Genomic DNA, 23,446 nt, shown 5'->3' with positions numbered 1-23,446 from the left:
AAGGGGAAAAAAGGAACCAACCAAAAGAAGAAAAAAACCACCTTGCAGAAATAATATTTCTGTTTACAGAACTTGCAATTTCATCCACATACCCTGTAGTTTTGCCTGTGTGCAACACAGCACCCCTATGGCTTCCCGTGCAGAATGTTTGCAGGCAGCACATAGAGTCCTCTGCAGTTATGGGTGCTTCCAGACTGTCACTGCTTTGGGATGGGATTCAGTCTCATCACGGCAAGTTCTGGCTGCATGGTTAAAGGATGTGAGGTGGTGGTGAATTGGCTCTCCTCTTGGGGAGGAAGGAAAGGTGGTTTCACCAGTATAATTGAGACGGTTTTCACATAAAGCAGTGGGAGAGGGAATATGAGAGACGGCTACAGCAGTTGCACCTTGTAGCATGGTTAGGGTCGCCACATTTTGAAGAGCAAAAAAGAGGACACATTTTCAGACTTCTACTTTAAACTGTGGATCGCTATGACGACACTCATTTTACATACCCGTGAAAAAGAGGACATGTCCGGGTAAAAGAGGACATATGGCAACCCTAGATTGGCCTCTTTTCTTGCTTTCCTGTTTGAAGTGCTCTGTCCCAGACCAGAATGGAGTGGGGTTGGGGGAGTCCTGTATGTTTATGTCTGGAGTCCTGAGGCCGGAGTACCCCTTAGGATTCTAGAAAGAGAAGTGTTAGCAGTGTGCCCAAGTTCTGCCCTGCTTGTGCAAAATGCCCTTTCTCCCCCTCCCCGTTCACCAGAGCTCCCCTTGTTTGTGAGCACCCATCCATCCTAATTTGGTTGCACAAAATTTGCACAAAAATTACTCACTTTTTATCAAGCACCCGCTTTGATTGGTTTGCGTAGATTTTACACAGCATCTCCCAATGTTGCTATTACCCCACACTTTCCAGTGCATTTTCTCGATACTTTTCTTAACTCAAAAATTCCTCCCCCCCCCACCCCTACTTTCTCCACCCCTCTCACCCATTTTTGGAAGCAGGTTTGTTGTATAAGAGAGTGCCAAATTGTGGTGATCACACAGGGTCCCCGGACGTTTAACGGTCTATTGATCCCTGTGCCCCCACTGTGCTTGCTGCCCCGTTGCCACCAGCCCATTACTCTCTGGTAAAACACTGAGTCCAGGCAGTTGTTAAAATTGAACCGAAAAACCAAGTTATTTTACAAACATTAACAGGTTTATGGTTTCTCAGATAATATTCCTGCCAGGTTCTTAACTTTAGTTTCTTTACCGGCCTATACCTTCCTAATACCTTCTGACTGATTATCTGAACTGTTTGACTGACTCCTCTTAACAAATTCTCTCACTCTCTCATACCAGACTAGCCCAACCCACAGACTTCTCTTCTCTGTCTCTTCTAACTCCAGACTGTCTTCTCAACCACCCTAACTCTAACTCTCTCAAAAAAAATCTCTGTGCTTAATCCTTATACAGTGGTGCCTCGCAAGACGAAAATAATCCGTTCCGCGAGTCTCTTCGTCTAGCGGTTTTTTCGTCTTGCGAAGCATCCCTATTAGCGGCTTAGCGGCTATTAGCGGCTTAGCGGCTAAGCGGCTATTAGTGGCTTAGCGGTTTAGAAAAAGGGGGGGAGGGGAAAAACTCGCAAGACGTTTTCGTCTTGTGAAGCAAGCCCATAGGGAAATTCGTCTTGCGAAGCGCCTCGAAAAACGGAAAACCCTTTCGTCTAGCGGGTTTTTCGTCTTGCGAGGCATTCGTCTTGCGGGGCACCACTGTACACAGTTAACTCTGCCTCTTGGGTTCCCATTGGTTAGTAATTTTACAATTAGTTAACCCTTTCCTTATGAACCCAGTATGATGTCACACACCTAGGAGGGCAAACACCACACAAATCTACTTTTAATTGTGCAACATAAATTGGCTGTTGCCCAAGTGAATCACACCAGCAAAAGAGTGCTAATCTGGAGCTGGCCCCTATACACAATATGGGGCCAGGATGATAAAGCCCCATGCTGTGTGGTCTGCCTTCACTTCCTCCTTTCTGAGCAACCATAATGTCGTTCATTTATTCCTCAGCTGATTGCCTGGGAACCAGGACAGGAAGAAGATATGACTGTAGTGACAGTGCGCCCTAACTTCCAAGACAATATCCATGTGGGATATATCCCAGGCCTCAAGAAGTTTACAGAGTATTTCACCTCGGTGCTGTGTTTCACCACACCAGGCGACGGACCCCGCAGCCCCCCGCAGCTGCTGCGCACCCATGAGGACGGTACGGCCTTTCCCTTTGGAGCTGGGCACAGGCACAGCTCTTGGGTTCCTGTATGCCCATGACTATGGGTCCACACACCCCTAACCTTCCGGTCAACATGAGTTTAGAACGTCACCTTCCACTGTGGAAGTCTTGAGTCTGACACTGCCCTCAGTTGTAGAGCCCGACACGTCGTTGCTGAGACTGCAGTGACGCCCTTGAAGGCCCCGGGCTCCATCTTGACTGTGTCCACTGCAGTTATCCTTTCACCCAAACCCCAGAGGGCCCTGGGAAGAGTCAAGTGACCAACAGCTTCCCTTTTTTGATTTCCTTGAGGAATTCCTATATGAAGCGTTTGTCCTGTTGTAACTTTCTGGGTGGTGGGGTTGTTTGTTTGGCTAGTTCCGGGTCCAGTGGGACACCTCAGCTTCAACGAGATCCTCGACACATCCCTGAAGGTCAGCTGGCAAGAGCCCCTGGAAAAGAATGGCATTCTGACAGGTAATAAATCTCTCCAAGTGGGGAGGAGATGGCTGGGGGGGGGAAAGGGTGATTAACTGGACCAGGAAATCAGGAGCCCATTTCTTCCTTGGTGCCAATGGAAAGAACTCAGGGCTTATACAAAATTCCTCTTGTCCCACTGCTTTGCCCTGGGGGCAATTCAGGTTTTCTCTGGAATGACATTTGATCCAGTTTAGACCTATAGAGTGAGTTTTCCCTGGGAAGGAGTGGGGCAAGGGGGGGAAACCACTCCATATCTCTAAACTGGAGCAAACATCAATCCGGAGAAAACCCGAATTGCCTAGAAATTGTGGATCAAGTGGAAAACCACTCAGACCCATTCTTTCTACTACCTAAGAAAGCTTCTGTAGAGGAGATATGTATCTTGATAGTCCGTGCTATCATATCCACTAGCCCTGTGAACTAACAGCCTGGAAGCCATCTTGATTTCAGCACGAGGAATAGTTTGGGAATTGGAACCAAGCATCACATCTGTTTGCTTCAGGCCCAATGGAGCTTCCCTGGTGATAGATTTCGAAAAGATTTTGAAGGATCCAACTCCATGTTAAGCAGAAGACATAGGGAGCAGGTTATCCTGATAACAGTGCATTGGGAATTTAGGTTCATCTCTTCCCTTTCCAAAGGATGGAAATCACATCCTGATCGCTCTCCTCTTCCCACCCCCACCCCCCACACCCGAATGTGCCCATGAAGCTTAGGTAAACCTCATTTTAGCATTAGTGAGAACTTTTGCTTTTTACTGAGCCCTGTTGCCACATGGGCATGTATGTATGATTTCAACCTTGACTGGCTGGGGAGAGAAGGCATCGTGCTCTCTTATGCTGTGATCAGAACAACAGTTCCCTCTCCACCTGATGCCTCTAATTAAGAAAGAAGAGAAGACATAATAGCATGCTATGCGTTAGCCATAATGTGTCATTCAGCCTCAGGAAGCTTAATGAACTAGTGGAAGCACTAAAGCAATATAAATTAGAATCCCCAAAGAACTGTTGGTGAGGTCTAAGTCTCCGGCTTAAGGCCACCAGATTTATTGGACATGTTCTGTTTGTGCCTTGGGTTTTAAATGAACATTGTGCAGTTCTACACATCTGTGTATGTTTTGGGCTCCTTCAGGCTACCGGATCTCCTGGGAAGAATACAACCGCACCAACACCCGTGTAACGCACTACCTGCCCAACGTCACACTGGAATACCGCGTCACTGGCCTCACGGCCCTCACAACATACACCATTGAAGTGGCAGCCATGACCTCGAAAGGCCAGGGACAAGTTTCTTCCTCCACCATCTCCTCAGGAGTTCCTCCAGGTAAGTTTGATTTACGGACCCTGCCTTCAGCAGAGCACAAGGGTGGCAAGGACCACCACAGCCTTGGTCCCTGCAGAATGCTTCAGTTAGTACAGATACAGATGATTTTTCTTTCTTTTTTTACATCAGATGTACTGATACCCAGCTGAACCCTCTTTGAGACACTGATAAAATGAAAATAGGTTATCTGGGCAGAGACCGCTATATAGTTGGACGTATGCATGATCATATTGCAAGCCCACTAATAATAAGAACAGACAGGAATCTCTTGAATAACCCAGTGTCTTCCCAGCTTTAGAAACACTACATCAAAGGGCAACTGGATTCACATAATAATGTTTCATATTCAGAAATGCAGTGGCACACACTTCCCTGTGATTATGTGAATATTTGTGGGGAAGAGAGGTTGATGTTGTTGTTGTTGTTGTTGTTGTCTTCTCAGCATGAATGCCTCTCTTGTTCTGTTATAATGGCAATGGTGCCCACCTAAGAGGTGCCAGAATGCTGGAACTGAGTTCCGGCAAGTTCCAGCTGAAAAAATGCCCTGCAAGGTTATTCTTGTGCTTTCCATAAACTGCAGCTGGAATGTACTTCTTGTGCAGAAAGACTTGTCCTAAATCAGTACTCCTGTCTTTGCTTTGTTTACCTGTGCTGCGAACCCCGGCATCTCACAGCCACATTTCATGTTTCATTGGCTAGCAGCACCTGTGTACTTGCAAGGCCAATTTGCCCCTTAAACATGGAATCAGACTTGAAGGATGAAGCAACAGAAGGAGCTGTTGACTTGGGATAAGTGACCATTATGCCTGTTTTCATGAAGAATTTCCATCTGTACTCCATGTATGCTCTTAGCTCGGCCTTTGAGGGACTTCAGGTTGAGACACTGAGCAACAGACCGTTCGCTGCGGTGATCCTTCAAGACTGAGGATGCAACTACAGGCACCAGCCCAAACCTTATAATTCTGTCTCTGTATATTTCTGCCGCTTTCCTAACCTTCAGGCAGCAAGCCATATCTAAGGTATTAGGAGCATTTATAGAGAGGGACTGCCTTTTACTAAGGATGAATCTACATCTAGTTGTTTCAAGCCCTCATGAGCAGAATTTTAAAAACGCGCTTTCGTGAAGAGATAAGTTGTCCGTATTTGATTTAATTCAGTTTGTCTGTGCGAACTTTGACTTTGCCAATCCCAATTAGCTTCAATATTTGTTCTTTTGAGTAATTCAATTAATTCAAGTGTGGGCCTCCTTCATGCGGGCAGATAGCATGGCCCCCACAATCTGACAACAACCAACCACTCACAAGCTTCAGAGTTATTAAATTAACAAACATCGGAGTAATGAATATGAAATTACAGAAAGCGCTGACAGCTCCCCTTGTGACCTTCATGAGATGGGAGTTTTAAATTTGATGAATATTTGAATCACTTCAAATATTTGTTTGAGGCCTGCACTTTTGTCAGACCTAATCCAAGGATGCCACAGTCTTATTATGCATCATAATAAGGCACCATGTTGGCCACCAATGAGCCTCTTGTTCTTCAGTTCCTTTTCTTTAATGTGAATTTTGGGTGGGCATGGCATTATTTAGTTTATCCCATTTAACAATTAGTTGTCATTTAGACCTTTGTGCCTAGGGAAGAAGAACAATACCTTTAGAAGCACACAGTGTAACAAATCCACAATGGTTGCTTCTGCCAATGCAAAGCATTTTCAGCAATACAGGCTGGTTGGAGCGAAAGAGAAAGATTCTTAGCCTTGACCTTCCCCTCTCCTCCTGGTTGGATTGCCACACTTGACGTTGTTGAGGGTAAACGCTCCTGGGGGGACGGCAGACCCCCAGTACCTCTGAGTGTCTCCCAGTAGGCACATCTCTGGAATATCATGTCCCTTCACTCCAGAGTGCCCCTCTGTGACACTTCTCATATGAAAAGTGGACACAAGTCTTCTGGCATCACACAGCAAGAAGATAGAAACATCCGTAGATCTAAACTACGTTTTATTCACAATATATACAGAGAATCCATAATCACGTCTGTGCCCTCCAAACTCTGGCAGGAAAAAAAGCATACAGCAAAAGCGAAAATACAGTCCAATAACACTCTCAGACAGAAGAGATAAGACAGTCTTCCGTTCCCACACTCTTCTCAGACATCTCATGTGACTTATACTAATCACACTAGCCAGCATTGGCTTACGTAAAATCTTAACAGACGTTGATGGATATTTGCCCTTCAACTACAGTGGTGCCCCGCAAGACGAATGCCTCGCAAGACGAAAAACCCGCTAGATGAAAGGGTTTTCCGTTTTTCGAGGCGCTTCGCAAGACGAATTTCTCTATGGGCTTGCTTCGCAAGACGAAAACGTCTTGCGAGTCTTGCGATTTCTTTTGCTCCCCCCCCTTTTTCTAAGCCGCTAAGCCACTAATAGCCGCTTTGCCGCTAATAGCCGCTAAGCCGCTAATAGCGCTAAGCCGCTAATAGGGTTGCTTCGCAAGACGAAAAAACCGCAAGACGAAGAGACTCGCGGAACGGATTCTTTTCGTCTTGCGAGGCACCACTGTATAGTGTTTGGCACATGTAGCTTCTTTAATCTGTATTGGCTGCCTTTTTTCCATCCTAAAGACCTTTTTGGTTCACTGCATCTCAGTCCCCATCACCACTGCCACCAGCAGCTCATAGCATACTACAGTTTCGACTTTGCATAATCAAGTGGTGCTTTCTCCTGCTCTGGCTTGTTAGATGGAGAGTTCTTCTTCAGTGCAGGATTTGGCCACTGTGTGCTGCTGTCATCCTGAGAAGGACAAAGAATGGCTGAGCCAATGCCTCTAATCCATGGGCTGTAGATATTCAAGTTCCATCTTTGCTTTCTCTTTGCCTGCAGAGCTCCCTGGAGCCCCATCGAACCTGGGCATCTCCAACATTGGTCCCCGCTCAGTCACACTTCAGTTCCGTCCTGGTTACGATGGCAAGACATCCATTTCCAGGTGGCAAGTGGAGGCTCAGGTAAGCCATTGGAAAGGGACACATCTGATGGTAGGAGAAGCCAGCAGCAGAGGAAGCTCTCTCGTTCCTTTTCTTCTTCTTTTTAGCCCTTAGGATAGCAACTGTCGTATTAAAGTTAAAGAAGCATCTCTGCCATCAGGAGACACGTAAACTCAGTGGCAGGGAGCCAACATCCTCCACTGAGAATACGATTAAAATTTTAATTTTGCTTGCATTGACTTTGCTTAATTTCAGGCATCTGTGGGGCAGGCGGAATTGCAGTAGCAGAAGGCAAGGAGGAAGGGAGGAGCCTGGCAGTTTGGATATAGAGAGAACAGTGTGTCGAATAACAGGAAATATGAGCTATAAGCAGGACTGTGTATTGTGCGTAATTCACAATCTTATTTGAGAAGCACATCATTTGATACTTAAATATATTTGATATCCTGAAAATTTCTCCTGTTTTCTTTAAATAGTTTATAATCCTTGCTGCAAAAAGAGCTTTGCAGCAAGTATATGAGCAATGTCTAGTGAAATCTCACAAACTAAGAGAAGGCGGAGGTTCAGGGCTCGCCCATCCATGAGGTAGACTGAGGCAACCACCTCAGGTGGCAAGATCCAAGAGGCATCTCTATGTGCACCCCCCTCTACTGCCATCAGAGAAGTGGCTGCATCGACTTCTGGGTTCTGGCAAGATCTCGCGTGATCTTCCCGAGACCCTGGTAAGCAAGGCTTCAGCGGGTGTGGGTGATGAGCTGGCTGGGCAGCCCCTTCCCATTTCACCTCAGATGGCAAAATAGGATGGGCTGCCCCTGTGGAGGTTATTTTTACTGATGGTGTAAACACATCAGGCAAAAAGTGTCCTGCTCTTCAGTCTCCGACAACACAAACCAAACTCTACAGCTTGAGCTAATACATTTTACACTGTCAGGGAGCAGAGAAACTGGCCGTACTATATGCAACGATGATGCTGGCCCAGTCCTGTTCATTATCTTGTTTGCCCTTTCCCTAGGTGGGTCAGATTGGTGAGAGTGAGGAGTGGACCCTCATCCACCAGCTGTCTAATGAGCCAGATGCCCGCTCCATGGAGGTCCCCAACCTCAATCCCTACACATACTACAGGTGAGTGCTGCTTTTTGAGATTGAAAGGATGGTGTTGGGTTGAGCATGCATGAAAACATAAGGGCCCTGCTGGAACAGAGTAAAGATCCATCTAGTTCGGCATCCTCCTTTCCGTAATGTCCAACCAGGTGCTTCCAGGAAGCCCAGAAAAGGGTCTGGGCAAAGGGGAACCAGGGGAACCAGGCCCTAAATCTCTTGCGACACTCTCATCTCCTAGTATTAGAAAGCTACAGCCAGGAGGGTTGTGGTCTGGCTAAAACTGGGGAATGAGAAGGGATGAGGCTTGTGGGTGTCATTAAGGACCTTCTACCGTTTCCCTCAAAATTAATGCATTAGCTAATAGGATAAAGGAATGGTGTGTAATGCCGGACTAATTAAGCCATGTTTGCTCTCCTGTTGGCAGTGCAAGGAAGGGAAAGGAGCCAATGGAGGCCTCTCAGGGCATGCAAATGGGGGTGTTCAAAGTCCTATTTGTGTGTGTGTGTGTGTGTGTGTGTGTGTGTGTGTGTGTGTATTAGGCAGGGTGGGTGATTCCTATGCCACCTTGCAGTTCCTTCCAACACTAATCCATTTCCCCTCTCCTCCCAGCTTCCGCATGCGACAAGTGAACATAGTTGGCACCAGCCCACCCAGCCTGCCTTCCCGCAGGATCCAGACATTGCAGGCCCCACCTGATGTATCTCCTGCCAATATTACACTTCGGACAGCCAGTGAAACCAGTCTCTGGCTGAGATGGATGGTGAGCAGTAGCTCAGAAAGGCACTAGGCCTCATCATTGTTTCTGGAGGGGGGGGGACAGGGTTAATGAACCAGCACTGGGGCTGCTCATTGTTTACTAGGCAAGTCAAAATTATGTAGGATAGATCTGAAATTAACTGGAAGATAGATAGGGTGAACAACTTCAGTTGAGGCTGGATTCGATGGTGGCAGGTATAAAACGACTAGGCCAGGGATGTACCTATCCATCTTTAACGATATAGACCTACAGCTCAATTCTACCTCTAACTGCCCTACTGGAAATAAGAAGACCTATGTAACACCAATTGTCTCATGGTGGGCACCATTTTAATCAATACAGTCTACTCAGTACTTGTTTCCTTAATGCAAATGACAACTGTCTTTTGCCCAGCAGCAGCAACAGAAGAATCCCTAAGTACTTGTCCCAGATAGAGATGCCACCAAATTCTGTGCTAAGCCAAACTTTAGTGGTGGAATTCTGCTCCAATCTGTGGTGCAATCACCTCAAATCAGAACTGAAGTTTCCTTTAAAAGAGTTTTCAGGCGTTCTAGCCCATGCCTTTTAGATGCATGTTATTTGTACACAGAGGGCAAGGAGATAGGAATTGGGTGTTGGGAGGGTACCACCTACAAGGTCCAGTATGGTCTCTGTCCCATATCCATTGAGGCAAAGAAATTCACTCAAAACAGTATGGGATTTGTTTTTTTCATGCGAGGATTCTGGAAAGGACTCAGCTGCAGGCCAACAACGAGGCTCCCTTTCTTTCCAGCCTCTGCCGGAGACGGAGTACAACGGCAGCCCTGAGTCAGTGGGCTACCGGTTGCGCTACTCACGCCTAGACGGGCGTGGCCGCACACTGGCCAACACCATCCATGACCGTGTAGAGCGTGAGTTCACCATTGAAGACCTGGAAGAATGGACGGAGTACCGCGTGCAGGTGCAGGCTTTCAATGCCATCGGGCCCGGGCCATGGAGCCAGACCGTGGTGGGAAGAACCCGAGAGTCAGGTATCTTCTCCACCAGGCCCTTGAGACAGTCTGGGCAGGCCTCCCGTGGTCGGCCTGGAACTCTGAACATGAGGCTCGAGTCTCTGCTGAGGTGACCTACCTCTCGCAGAGCCATCTCAGAGAAACTCATTGGTGAAGCGCTGACTCCCCTCGGTTCTTCTCTTTGTGCGCGCAGTGCCTTCGTCTGGACCCACCAACATATCAGCTTTGGCAACCACCTCTACCTCTATGCTGGTGCGATGGAATGACATCCCAGAAGCTGACCGAAACGGGCTGGTTCTGGGCTACAAGGTGGGTGTGGGGAATGCAGTGAAATGCTGACTTTTCTCTTGCCCCACCTTCGCGCTCCCTAAAATCTGCCGGTCCCTCATCAGCCCCAGCCTAAAGCCCCCTTATCATTCCAGAGCTAGTCTCCTTGTCTTCCTCAGCGGCCTGGCCCATTGGTGTCTACCTGCAGGCCCCCACTGTCACAGGCCTCAGCTAGGCCCTTCTGTCCCAGCCCACAGCTTACTATGATCCTGTGAACCTGTTCACCAACTGCCTCTGCCATTGTAACTCAGTCTCTTGACTGGTGTTGGGCTGAGGTATTTGGCTCAGATTTTCTCAACATTTTGAGGGCGGGGCAAGCTTCTTTGGGGAGGGAGCTACCTGCGTTAACTGCTATGCCAAGCAATATCTGGTACTTCTAATATAGGTAAAGGTAAAGGGACCCTTTACCTTACCGCAGGTGGCGCTGTGGGTTAAAGCCTCAGCGCCTAGGACTTGCCGATCGAAAGGTCGGCGGTTCGAATCCCTGCGGCGGGGTGCGCTCCCGCTGCTCGGTCCCAGCGCCTGCCAACCTAGCAGTTCGAAAGCACCTCCGGGTGCAAGTAGATAAATAGGGACCGCTTACCAGCGGGAAGGTAAACGGCGTTTCCGTGTGCGGCTCTGGCTCTGGCTCTGGCCAGAGCAGCGATGTCACGCTGGCCACGTGACCCGGAAGTGTCTCCGGACAGCGCTGGCCCCTGGCCTCTTAAGTGAGATGGGCGCACAACCCCAGAGTCTGTCAAGACTGGCCCGTACGGGCAGGGGTACCTTTACCTTTACCTAAAGGGACCCTTGACCGTTAGGTCCAGTCACGGATGACTCTGGGGTTGCGGCGCTCATCTTGCTTTATTGGCTGAGGGAGCCGGCATACAGCTTCTGGGTCATGTGGCCAGCATGACTAAGCCGCTTCTGGCGAACCAGAGCAGCGCACGGAAACGCGGTTTACCTTCCCGCTGGAGTGGTACCTATTTATCTATTTGCACTTTGACGTGCATTCGAACTGCTAGGTTGGCAGGAGCAGGGACCGAGCAACAGGAGCTCACCCCGTCGCGGAGATTCAAACCGCTGACCTTCTGACTGGCAAGCCCTAGGCTCTGTGGCTTCTAGTATACAGCAGCCCAATGCTGGTCATCCAAGCTACGTGCTCTGTGTATATATGTCTGCAACATGGCAACACAATGCAGCTTTTTTCCGCTTGTTGAAGGCCGCAGTGTTAATTTGAGCCGCTGTCTCTTCCTTCCCTCCACGGTTTATGTCTGTTCTCTTCTAGGTCATGTATAAAGAGAAGGACTCGGACACAAGGGCTCAGTTCTGGTTGGTGGAGGGCAACGCTTCACGGAGTGCCCAGCTCACAGCTTTGGGCAAGTATGTTCTGTATGAGATCCGAGTGCTGGCTTTCACCCGCATCGGCGATGGTGTGCCCAGCAATCCGCCCATCCTGGAACGGACACTCGATGACGGTAGGTGTCCCAACAGCAACCCATATGGCGGAAGGAAAGCTTAACTCTGGGAGAGAAGGGATGGGGAAAACAGGGTGGTCTGTGAGATATTCAAAGTCCTTGGAAAGCAAATGAAAAAGAAAGGCTAAGCCTTATAGCACATACTATTTGAGGACAAACTCAGTCCCGTACATCATGAAAAGCCAGGGAGCCCGTGGCACAATGGGTCAGTGCGTTTGGCTCTTAACCAGAACATTGGTGGTTTGAGCCCACCCAGGGATGGCTGTGGGCAGAATTCCTGCATTGGCGGGGGGTTGGACTAGTTGACCCTCAGGGTCCCTTCCAGCTGGATGATTCTATGATTGTATGGAGTTCTAATAGCATTTGCTGAAATAATAATAATACTTGGCATTTGTAGACTGCTTTCAGGTGCTTAGAGTACGTCGTGTACTTAATTTTGTTTCAGTCCTTACAACGAACTTGTACATTAGATTAGTATTACTGCCCTCATATTGCAGGGAGGGTGTTGAGGCTTCATGGAAAAGGCAAGATTTGAACCAACGACTTCCTCGATCAGTAGTGCTATGCTTTAGCCACGATGCTAGATGTGTACACCGCAGTGGTGATTGCTTTAGAGTCATGACATTGCAAGATTAGCAGCTCCGTGTCCCTAAACACAGTCCCAGTCTTCAAATAATAGACCAGGGAGTGTCACCTTAAGCGCAGCGTATGTTTATCTCTCTCTCTCTCTGTGTGTGTGTGTGTATGTGTGTGTGTGTGTGTTTGCACCCTGTGGCTATGTATGTATTTGCATTAAAAGTCTGTTCTCTGGCTAGGTGCGCAGAAATGTATGTGTTCCTTCTAAACTTCATCTGTGCATCTCTTCCTGTGTTCCAGTACCTGGGCCTCCAGTGGGCATTCTCTTCCCTGAAGTAAGAACAACTTCTGTACGGCTAATCTGGCAGCCACCTGCTGCTCCCAATGGCATCATTCTGGGTAAGTGTGCAACCCCTACGTACCATGGAGATTGTAGACCAGAGTGGCTTAAGCAGCGCCCTCCCCACCCAACTTTTGTCTACAATTCTCAATGTCGGTTCAGTGCCACTAGAGCAGGCAGGGCCACACTTGGCACTCCAGATGTTTTGGGACTACAACTCCCATCATCCTTAGCTAACAGGGATGATGGGAATTGTAGTCCCAAAATATCTGGAGGGCCAAGTTTGGCCATGCCTGCACTAGAGCCGGCCCACCCATGAGACGGGATGAAGCAGCTGCCTCAGGTGACAGAAACACAGGAGAGAAGCCCTTGAGCAGAAGCCCTTGCAAAGCCTCGCCGCTGAGTGGGAAGGGACATTTGGCAAGAGGAGAAGCCCTTGCCAAATTACCACAGACACCCAGCAGGGTGGTAAGGCTTTGCAAGGGCTTTTCCTTGGAGGGAAGCCCTTGCAGAGCCTAACACACACCCCGTTATGGGGGCAACCGCAGGACCTTTTTGCCTCCAGTGCTTGAAACATCTTGGGCCAACCTTGAATGGAGAGGATAAAGGAAACCAGCCCGCCTCGCCAGCGATGTGTAACCTCTCCTAAAACCATTTCCATGGTTCTGATCTACTTCTTCCTGGACTAAAGTCAGGATATGGGGATTGTGTCCTCTCCCCAATAATTTCCTGTTTGGGTTTATCTTCCTCTTGCATGCAGCCTACCAGATCACTCACCGCCTCAACACCACCACCGCCAATTCTGCCAGCGTGGAAGTTCTCAACCCCAGCGCGAGGCAGTTTACTGCTACTGGTCTCAGACCCGAGTCGACCTACCTTTTCCGTATCACAGCACAGACCCGGAAAGGCTGGGGTGAGGCAGCAGAAGCGTTGGTGGTGACTACAGAGAAGAGAGGTAATTTTTTTCCAGGAAGGGACATAATGCCTGGAATTGGGAGGAAAGCTCTAAAATGCATGCTATGTATCAAGGCCAGCGTTGTTGAGCACACAAAATTGCAGGCACCGAATGCCGATAGAAAAAGTAGAATTCTATACAGCCTAAACAGCCCTATACAGCCCTATATGGCCTAGGACCCTCGTACCTACGGGACCACCTCTCCTGTTACATCCCACAGAGGACCTTACAGTCTTCAAATAAAAACATCTTGGAGATTTTGGGCCACAGGGAGGTTAGACTGGCCTCAACCAGAGCCAGGGCTTTTTCAGCTGTGGCCCCGATCTGGTGGAACGCTCTGTCACAAGAGACTAGGGCCCTGCGGGACTTGACATCTTTCCACAGGGCCTGCAAGACAGAGCTGTTCCATCAGGCCTTTGGCCAGCGCACAGTCTGACCCCCTCTCTCCTTCGGTAATCCTCACAGAACTCTAGCCCAATGGTTGCCATTAATTTGATTTTGAATTGATTTTAGAATGAATTGATTTTAGAATGCATTTCAATTAGTTGATTGTGATTTTATGTAAACTGTGTTACTTTTATTGTACAGACTTCCAAAGCTGCTTTCAGATTAAATAAGTCCCATGCCACACCTGGTTTTGGCCTCAGGCTTCTAACTCATTCGGCGAAATATGTTGACCTTAAGCTAATGCACTTTCCTGATATAAAAAGGAGGTTGGTCTGTAGTGAATCTACGTGGATTTTAAATTCTCAAGCTACAGCTGGATAGTAAAGCCTTTTTGTTTGCTGCAGACTTGGATTTCACAAAACTGGAAAAGCAATGTTCTGTAGGCTCACCAGAGATCCACAATGCACATCATCTGGTGTTTGTTTGTTTGTTTTTAATTGGAAGTGTCATTTGTGTATAAATGAATGGTTCATTAGGGCATTCCTGACAATTTTTTATAATATAGAGAAACGAGGGAGGCTCCTCCCAGAGGCGCCAACTTGCGCTGAAGATTGAGGGGGCGACGTTGTGTGTGTCGTGTTTCAGGAGGAGGAAGGGGCGGAGCCAAATACAGTGGCCGGTGGCTCCTCCTCTCTTGTGCTCAGCCTCCTTCCACGGCAGGAGGAGGAGAAACAGGCCACTGAAGCAGTGCTCAGCTCTGCACTCGGCCTCCTCCGTCCCCCGACAATAAGGAACATTGGGGAGCCTAAAGAGCTTGGCCCCCTGGAGTTAGTGCCCATGGCTCCCCTTCTGCAGTCATCTAGTATGATTATGAGTGCTGCATAGAATGCGATTGTTCATGTCTCAAAAAGGCACTCATTGGCAAGAGTCCATAATACAACCCTCCACCAACCCCATGCTGTTTTGTGATTTTTTTTTTTTATAATAATTTTTATTCGTTTTTCAAACAGATAACAATAGCAACACAAAACAACACAATTTCCAACTGATCGTTTCATACCCTTCTTTCTTTTGACTTCCCCATACCTCCCCATCCCTGCATCCTTGTTTATTGATTCTTTAGCAACCCTTAGGTCCATTATCTTAATTCCCTTTCATAAAAGTTCCTTTAGTTTTTTTGATTACTGCTGCAATTTCTTTACCTCTTACCCCCTGACATCTTAACATTCATCAATTTTACAATTGTTCTTAAGATATATTTTAAATTTCTTCCAGTCCTCTTCCACTGTCTCTTTCCCCTGGTTTTGTGATTTTTTAAAAGGTTTTTTTACTTTATACACCTCTGCTTTTTACTACTTGAGTCACTATATCTCTCAGGCACAGGATTTTAAGCCCTTTGTTAAAAACACCATAAAAAGGTAAAGGTACCCCTGACCGTTAGGTCCAGTCACGGACGACTCTGGGGTTGCGCATTCATCTCGCTCTATAGGCTGTGACTGGCATGACTAAGCCACTTCTGGCAAACCAGAGCAGCGCACGGAAACGCCGTTTACCTTCCCGCCAGAGCGGTACCTATTTATCGGCTTGCACTTTGACGTGCTTTTGAACTGCTAGGTGGGCAGGAGCTGGGACCGAACAACAGGCGCTCACCCCGTCGTGGGGATTCGAACTGCCGACCTTCCAATCGGCAAGCCCTAGGCTCTGTGGTTTAGACCACAGTGCCACCCGCAAAAACACTGTACCAAATACCAAAAAGAGGTCTCTCATCATCAGCTCATGAATGAACTCCCTCCCCCCCCCCCAATCTTCTGCTTTCATGGCGCTATTTGAAGCATATGTACTTCTCCAGGAGCAAATTGCCCCCCCCCCACTGCCTCCCAAAGAATCAGAAAACAAGCAGAAAGATAGTCAGGACTCAGGAGTGGTTATCTAGCCCTGCCGCTTTCATTGAATTGAAATATCAAATTACTTTTCTGTTTAAAGAAGCCCATGAGAGCATCACATTAAAATACAGATGGTTTCTCCTTTTTGATCATGGGGGTCGGGGGAGGGAGCACTTTTAAAAAGGAGAAGAGAATATGATTCTTGGGAACCCAATGAACACTCTGGGTCTCATGCTGGAGCTCAGCTTCTCTGGTTTGTAAACTAACAAGTATTGTGTTCACTCGATCTAGGTTAGAGTCAGATAGGGAAGGTATTGCCTAGATCTGATGTGCAAATCAGGTTTCTTTCAAGCTGATACTAAACTCTCTTCAAGGTGATGGATGGGTTCTCATATTTGTCCTTAAACCTATACTATCACTGCCATGTCTATTTTCACCCCATGTTTCCAGCCTTCAGTGATCTGTACCCCTCTTGCCCCCAGACCGTCCCCAACCTCCCAGCAAGCCAGTTGTGTTGCAGGAAGATGTCAAGTCAAGAAGTGTACTATTGTCCTGGGAGCCGGGCAGTGATGGGCTCTCACCTGTCCGGTATTACACTGTACAAACACGGGAACTTCCTGATGGGAAATGGGTGCTGCATTCTGCCTCCGTGAACCACAACACCACATCCTTCATAGTCAACAGGTGAGACATCAACGGGTGGAATGAAAGGAGACGTTTATTTGGAAAAGAAGGTGGCATTGACAAGGACGACTGTTATGTGACTGGATATGGAGCAAATCTTCCAGTCACAGAGCTGTCCTCAGATTCCCACCGGTCCAAACTGAAATTTCCTGCCTGAGTGGTATTGAGTCTGGAATCAAGGCTAGCCATTAGTTCACACAGTATTAAGATAGCTTTTCTGAGAATGAGCTTGTTAGTCTCGAGGTAGAACGTGTTAAAATCAGTGGCTTGGCAGGCAGAATACAGCAAGACCTGTTTGTATCTTGTGGTTTTCTGCCAAAAACAAGCCAAGTACCATGTGCTCCCTTTGCAGGCTGAAACCCTTCACTACCTACAAATTCCGGGTACAGTATTAAGATAGCTTTTTCTGAGAATGAGCTTGTTAGTCTCGAGGTAGAACGTGTTAAAATCAGTGGCTTGATTGTGTAAAGAACTTGATTGTGTAAAGGGGAACACAAAAAAGGGAGATGTGAGGAAGTCAAGAAAGAAGGTTACATAGTTAATAAGTTTATAAAAAATGGATTCCTTTTTTGTTTATGATTATGTTTTTATTGTCTCTTTCTGTTTTTTTGTGATGTACTTTTTCTTTTTGTTATATCCTTTTTCTCTTTGTATGTCTGTTTTGTTATATAAAATCTTAATAAATATCTTTAAAAAAAAAAAATTAGTGGCTTGGCAGGCAGAATACAGCAAGACCTGTGCACCTGTTTGTATCTTGTGGTTTTCTGCCAAAAACAAGCCAAGTACCATGTGCTCCCTTTGCAGGCTGAAACCCTTCACTACCTACAAATTCCGGGTCAAGGCAACCAATGATATTGGTGACAGCGAATACAGTGAAGAGTCAGAGTCACTCACCACACTACAGGCTGGTATGTGAATGCATTAAAGCATGAGTTACTTTAGAACGAGACACTTTCCTCTTCCGGTTATAGGAGCAGAAGTTCTCGTGCAAGTGAAACCATTGCAGTGTACATGGTTAGAGTGGTTACCTCTTCCAGTCTACCTGGAGCAGTGCTGTTTCAGCCGTTCACTCCTGCATCCAGATCACAAAAGCAGAACCAGTGAAGAGTTTGAACCTAGTCAAACCTCTGCAGTCACCTGTCTTCATCCTCAACCACCTCCCTCCCTCTTCCACATCTAGCTTTGCATATCCTTTCGTTATGGGCCAATCTCTTCCATGCATTGCACGTTGCCTGAAGTGGCCCTGATGCTGTTAGAACAGAGGAGGAGAGTAGGGGCTGCAGCTGAGGCTGGCTGCTGTGGACTGCAAAACCAGTGTTGCGATGGACACCTTGGGGTTGAAGAAACCGGTAGATGGGAAAGGTTGGGGGTAATTTTGAAGAGCGGTAATAGGGACATGAAAGCATCATAGAGCGGTATCTGTAGATAAACCGGAAGTCGATTAAAGAAAAAGAATACAGTGGTACCTAGGTAGTCGAATGGCTTGGCTCCCAAACAAATCAGCTCCTGAACACCGCAAACCCAGAATTGAGTGTTGCGGTTTGCAAACATTTTTCGGAAGCCGAACATCCAACGCAGTTTACGCAGCCTCCGGTTGAGTGCAGGAAGCTCCTGCAGCCAATTGGAAGCTGCGCCTTGGTTTTTGAATGGTTTCGGGAATCAAACCGACTCCTGGAACAGATTAAGTTTGAGAACCAAGGTACCACTGTAATTCGAGGAAACAAATGGTTCTAAAGGGGATAGGGAGGGGGCAATGATGGGCAGAGCAGATTGTACAGAGGGCAAAGGACACCCAATACCAACTGGACCCAAGATATTCCACATCGTGGAAATGTTCCGTCATCAAAAACCATTGTCTCCCTGCTTTGGAATTGCAAAAGCCACCAATAATCTGTAAAATGGTAACCAGTTTGGGCCTTTACCACCAACGGCAAGTTGTCAGCTGAGTGCAACAAGTAGCCTGCCATTTCTCAGGGCTCTGTGTCTCATGAAGACAAGCAAGAACAGCTTGGATCTTCTTGTATTTGATTGATATATACTTTTCCCCTCTTCCCTCAGCCCCAGAGGAAGCTCCCACTATCTTGTCAGTGACCCCACACACCACCACATCTGTACTGATCCGCTGGCAGGTAGGGTGATGTACCTTTTCTTTCTCCCTCATTGGAACTTGATGAGTAGGAGAACTGGAATGTTCAGGAGTTCTCGCTGTCTTGGGCAAAAGCTTCCAAGCAATGAAACATGACTGTGCTGCGCAGTGGTTCTGGGTGGCATTCTAAGCTTATTTCTGATGGCCAGCAAATCTGGTAGTGTCTCTGTCTTGAGCAGGCATAGGCAAACTCTGCCCTCCAGATGTTTGGGGACTACAACTCCCATCATCCCTGACCACTCGTCATGTTAGCTAGGGGTGATGGGAGTTGTAGTCCCAAAACATCTGGAGGGCCAAGTTTGCCTATACCTGGTCTTGAGCATGGTCTTAGAAAGTTGAGTTTGAAAACGGTCATAAGATTTGCAACCATGTCTATTATGCGCAGATATGTACCTAGTTTCCGCACTTTAGCCCCAGCTCAGCATTCTTTATTCCACCCACAAAAGAAGGTTTTGCTGTCAAAATGGGGCAGGTGACTTTGGTGATGAAACTGTGGACTCTGTTGAGTTTGCTTGTGTGTTGCAGCAAGCGGGTGGTGGAAGGGTATGGAGGATCTGAAAAGTGGGAAACAGAAATGTTTAACCAAACCAGTGTGAAATATTGGCTTGAGGTAGGCATCAGTAGTTTGGCTAGTACACCCAACCCATCCATTCCTCAAGGCAAAGAGCATATAAAGATCCTGAGGTGCCTTTTGCCGGTCTCCAGTGATGCTTCCCTCCTGGCAGTGACAGGGAAGGGAAACCCTGGCATTTTATTTATTTTATTTTTTTAATAATATTTATTAAGTTTTGTTTAAACAATAAAAAACATACAAAATAACATAATATTTTCCAATATCCACATTTCCTTCTCATCCTTGGACTTCCTCACAACTCTTGTTCCTGCATTCTAAACTCATAGATTTTAGTAGCAAATTATTGACTTGATTCCATTCATATATATATAATATAATTTTCCAATATTAAATCTCAAATTTTGAAATTTAAAATCACTCTTTTAGGGACTTGATTATAAGATACCATTTATCCAAAATTTGTCTTTTCTTCCAATTACATTTAAATTTATATTCTTTATAACTAATTTGTTGAAGCCATGCTATTACTAATCTTACATCTTTCTTAACATTCATACAGTTTACAATGTTTTTGTAAATAGTCCTTAAATTTCTTCCAGTCCTCCTCCACCAGTTCTTCTCCCAGGTCTCGGATTCTGCCAGTCATTTCTGCTAGTTCCATATAGTCCATCAGTTGCATCTGCCATTCTTCCAGTGTGGGCAAATCTTGAGTTTTCCAGCATTTGGCGATGAGTATCCTTGCTGCTGTTGTAGCATACATAAAAAAAGTTCGATCCTTCTTTTGCACACTCTGGCCGACAATGCCTAAGAGAAAGGCCTCTGGTTTCTTAGGGAAGGTATACTTAAATACCTTTTTCAGCTCATTATATATCATTTCCCAGAAAACCTTCACGCTAGGGCAAGTCCACCAGAGGTGAAGGAATGTTCCTTCAGCTTCTTTACACTTCCAACATTTATTGTCAGACAAGTGGTATATCTTTGCAAGCTTGACTGGAGTCATGTACCACCTATATGTCATTTTCATAATATTTTCTTTCAAGGCATTACATGCCATAAATCTCAAACCTGTGGGGAAAACCCTGGCATTTTAGCACCACTTCCAGCTTTTGACTGGGCAATGGGAGGTGACAGTTTTAGAAAGCAGGTGTAATATGGGACAGAATCCTTTTGTTGAAAGCTGGTCTCACAAGTGTCAGCTGTGCAAGGGGAAGCAAATATAGTTTGTGAGTCCCTCGTTGATTTATCTGTTTCTCCTTCCGTAGGCTCCATCTGAGGACAGAATCAATGGCATCTTACTAGGTTTTCGCATCCGCTACCGGGAGCTGGCATACGAAGGGGCGCGAGGATTCACTGCACGCAGTATCGGCAATCCCGGTGCAAAATGGGCAGAACTCACCTGTGAGTATGCTTGTGAGCAGCAAGGGTTCTGGGAACTGGAAAAAGCAAAGCAAAACAAAACAAAACAAAAAAAAGCCAACAAACACTAGCATGGGAACCATCATTCCAGAGCAAGCCACCCATAACAAGCGCTGGTCCTAAGATTTAAGCCCAAGATTTAAGCACCAGTGTACCCAGTGCTTTCTCCAGTAACAAAAGTGACTTGACAAGCATTTTCCCTTGCAGTCATAAGTCAGCGCTGCAAGCATTCAGAAGCTGCCCTAGAATAATACATTGTTGTTCCCAGTGCGTTTGAAATGGAAAACATTGATCTTAGCAAGTGGTTGGTATATTCAGCCCTATCAGCTCGACCTTTTTTAGTGCCAGGGTGTCTCTCTCTGAGAGAGACTTTTCCTTTTTGTGGAATTGCTGGATCCAGTGACAATGGGCTCTTGAGTCATTTGGGAAGATCTATCACCCAGGCTATCATGATGCCCATAAACTCTTTCTGGTCAGATTTGTCCATCTTTGGTAGCTACAAACCCTCTGGGATATTTCCCCCCTTTCCCAATACTTCGTTGGAGACTTCTCGGTGTTCTTTGATGTGGCTGTGAGTTTCTCTCCTAGCTGCTTCTTCCTCACCCCTGATTGATGTCTGTTAGTCCTGCTTGCATTGTCGAGATGTTTATTTACATGTGGCTAACCTGCATTGACGGCTTCTCCCTTCTGACCACCTGCCACCCCACAGCAACGTATGCCATGCGGAACCTGACTGAGGCCTCCCTCACTCAATACGAGCTGGACAGTAAGTGGGTGCTTCTTCTCTTGTCTGTGCAATCGTTTCTGCTTGTGTTTCTGGTCTCTCTTGAATCTGGTTCCTATCTAGATTTTAGCACCGTCACTTACGGAAGGTGACTGGCAGCAGGGAGAACAGCAGCTCTTTCCTGTTTTTGTTGTTGTTGTTAGCTCATCACTTTCTAGAACCCAGGAAGTCACCTTTGCCCAAGGATAGCTTCTTTCGCTTCCAATTAAAACCCCTAATCTGGCAAAAAAGAAAGTGCAAGTTCCCCATGAGTAGATTTCCCAGTTTTAACACACAGGCAGTCCACATTTGCTTTTTATGGTGTTTTCCCTGTTAATTTGGGTACTTTCCTATCTTCTAGAGTGGAATAATAGAGAGCAAATTTGTGATAAATTTAGGGGCTTTATGTCGGGGCAGGGAAGTAAGGACCGAGATTCATGAAGAAGAATTTTGCTTACATGAAATATCTCCCTTTCAGTTCTGTAAGGCCTGTTAAGGCTGTGTACGCACTATATGTTTTTAAAACACATTTGAAGCACATTCTTTCCCTCAAATAATTCTGGGCACTATCACATGCCTGGGTTGCTGGGAAGCAGTAGTAGTAAATTACAGTGCCTGAAATATTTGAGGGAAAGAATGCATTTTGAACATGGTATAAACGTGTAGCGTGTATGCAGCCTAAGACTCGTTTTACAACAAAGTTTACTTCACCTTGCTTAGCTTTGGTTAGAACCACAAAGGCTTTCTAAAGTGCTGGTTCACATACTGGAAGCCAGACGTCACAATTAATTTTTTCTGGTGCCCTTGCTCTGTCCTCTTACCTTCTGGAGAAATATCCTGGCACCATCTGCCAGCTTTGCAAAGGGTTGTGAAGGAATTAGTACTGTTGTGGGAGTGGTGTTATGTAGGAGCACACAAAAAGGAGGGAAATGTGAGACCAGATCATAGCCAGGAATGTATACGCCACTACTTTTAAAGGCAACGCCAGAATTAAGAAACAAACTCTGCCTCTGCCTCCATGTATGACAATCTCCTTTCCAATCTCACCTCTGCAGACCTGAACAAGCACCGCCGCTATGAGATCCGAATGAGTGTCTACAATGCTGTGGGTGAGGGCCCCACCAGCTCACCACAGGAAGTCTTTGTGGGCGAGGCTGGTAAGCCAGGCGTTTGTTTTTTTTCCCTCTAGGAGCCGTTTTCTCTCTCAAGTTTCCCTATATCCTTGTGCTTCCTGAGAGCTTAGAGCATAAGCCTGAGGAGGGAGCAGGCCGGCAGGCTAAAACAGCAACCAATTGTATTGCCTACAGCTCTAGTGCAAGCCTACAAGTAAGGGCCATAGTTCAGTGGTACAGCATCTGCGTTGTATGCAGAAGGTCCCAGGTGCAAATCTCATCATCTCCAGGTAGGGCTGGGAAGGACTCCCTGGGCTGAAATCCCAAAGAGCTGTTGCCTGTCAGTGCAGACAGTAGAGCTAGGTGGACCCAGTGGCCTGACTCTGTATAAGGCAGCTGCCTATGTCTCATGCCCATTAGCTACCAGTCCCACACAACAAGCCAGCAGATCCATTCCTTAATCAATACAGAGGCAGCTGCCAACAAGAGGTCATTAGGGGTGGATCCCAAGAGCAGACAGGTCTGTGGCCAAGCCTGGAAGCTCGTGTAGGGTAAACAAACATCCATTCCAAACCAAAAAAAACAGTCCCTGCTTCTCCGTGGACTTGTCAGAGCATCAATTAACTCAGGCACCACACCGACTCGGCCCCGAATACACTGACCCGATGCTTGGAGGCTGTGGCTGGATGGTTTCGTGGGAGCCAATTGAAACTAAATCCTTCAAAGACAGAGGTCCTATGGCTGGGTAGGGATGGCATGGGGGTGAGGAATCAACTCCCTTCTCTTGCGGGGGCCCAATTAGTGCCAGTGCCTTCCGTTAAGAGTTTGGGTGTAATCCTTGACGCCTCCCTTTCCACGGAGGCGCAGTTTACAGCAACAGCTAAGGCAACATTTTTCCATCTTCGCCTCATTAAGCAGTTGGTCCCTTACCTTTCCCGCCCTGATCTGG

The 23,446-nt window shown here is 46.9% G+C and overlaps 1 protein-coding gene across 9 annotated transcripts in view; it reads left to right on the top strand.

Annotated features, from left to right (window-relative positions):
* SDK2 (sidekick cell adhesion molecule 2) overlaps positions 1-23,446 on the top strand; it is a 337,529-nt gene that overhangs the window by 286,716 nt on the left and 27,367 nt on the right. For 8 of the 9 annotated variants that reach the window (XM_079965327.1, XM_079965322.1, XM_079965321.1 and 5 more), the window contains exons 19-35: positions 2,044-2,239; positions 2,621-2,719; positions 3,854-4,045; positions 6,927-7,048; positions 8,040-8,149; positions 8,738-8,888; positions 9,658-9,895; positions 10,071-10,186; positions 11,472-11,661; positions 12,538-12,636; positions 13,338-13,532; positions 16,285-16,486; positions 17,291-17,394; positions 18,545-18,615; positions 20,469-20,604; positions 21,332-21,388; positions 22,441-22,542. In XM_079965327.1, the coding sequence (XP_079821453.1) occupies positions 2,044-2,239; positions 2,621-2,719; positions 3,854-4,045; positions 6,927-7,048; positions 8,040-8,149; positions 8,738-8,888; positions 9,658-9,895; positions 10,071-10,186; positions 11,472-11,661; positions 12,538-12,636; positions 13,338-13,532; positions 16,285-16,486; positions 17,291-17,394; positions 18,545-18,615; positions 20,469-20,604; positions 21,332-21,388; positions 22,441-22,542 (2,380 nt within the window). The remainder of the gene's footprint in view (positions 1-2,043; positions 2,240-2,620; positions 2,720-3,853; positions 4,046-6,926; positions 7,049-8,039; positions 8,150-8,737; positions 8,889-9,657; positions 9,896-10,070; positions 10,187-11,471; positions 11,662-12,537; positions 12,637-13,337; positions 13,533-16,284; positions 16,487-17,290; positions 17,395-18,544; positions 18,616-20,468; positions 20,605-21,331; positions 21,389-22,440; positions 22,543-23,446) is intronic. The other variant, XM_079965324.1, reaches the window with a different exon arrangement.

Source organism: Podarcis cretensis, assembly GCF_951804945.1.
Source record: "Podarcis cretensis genome assembly, chromosome: 2".
NCBI classification, from domain to species: domain Eukaryota; kingdom Metazoa; phylum Chordata; class Lepidosauria; order Squamata; family Lacertidae; genus Podarcis; species Podarcis cretensis.
Note: the sequence above shows the minus strand (reverse complement) of the source record. Positions and strands in the feature narration are given on the sequence as shown.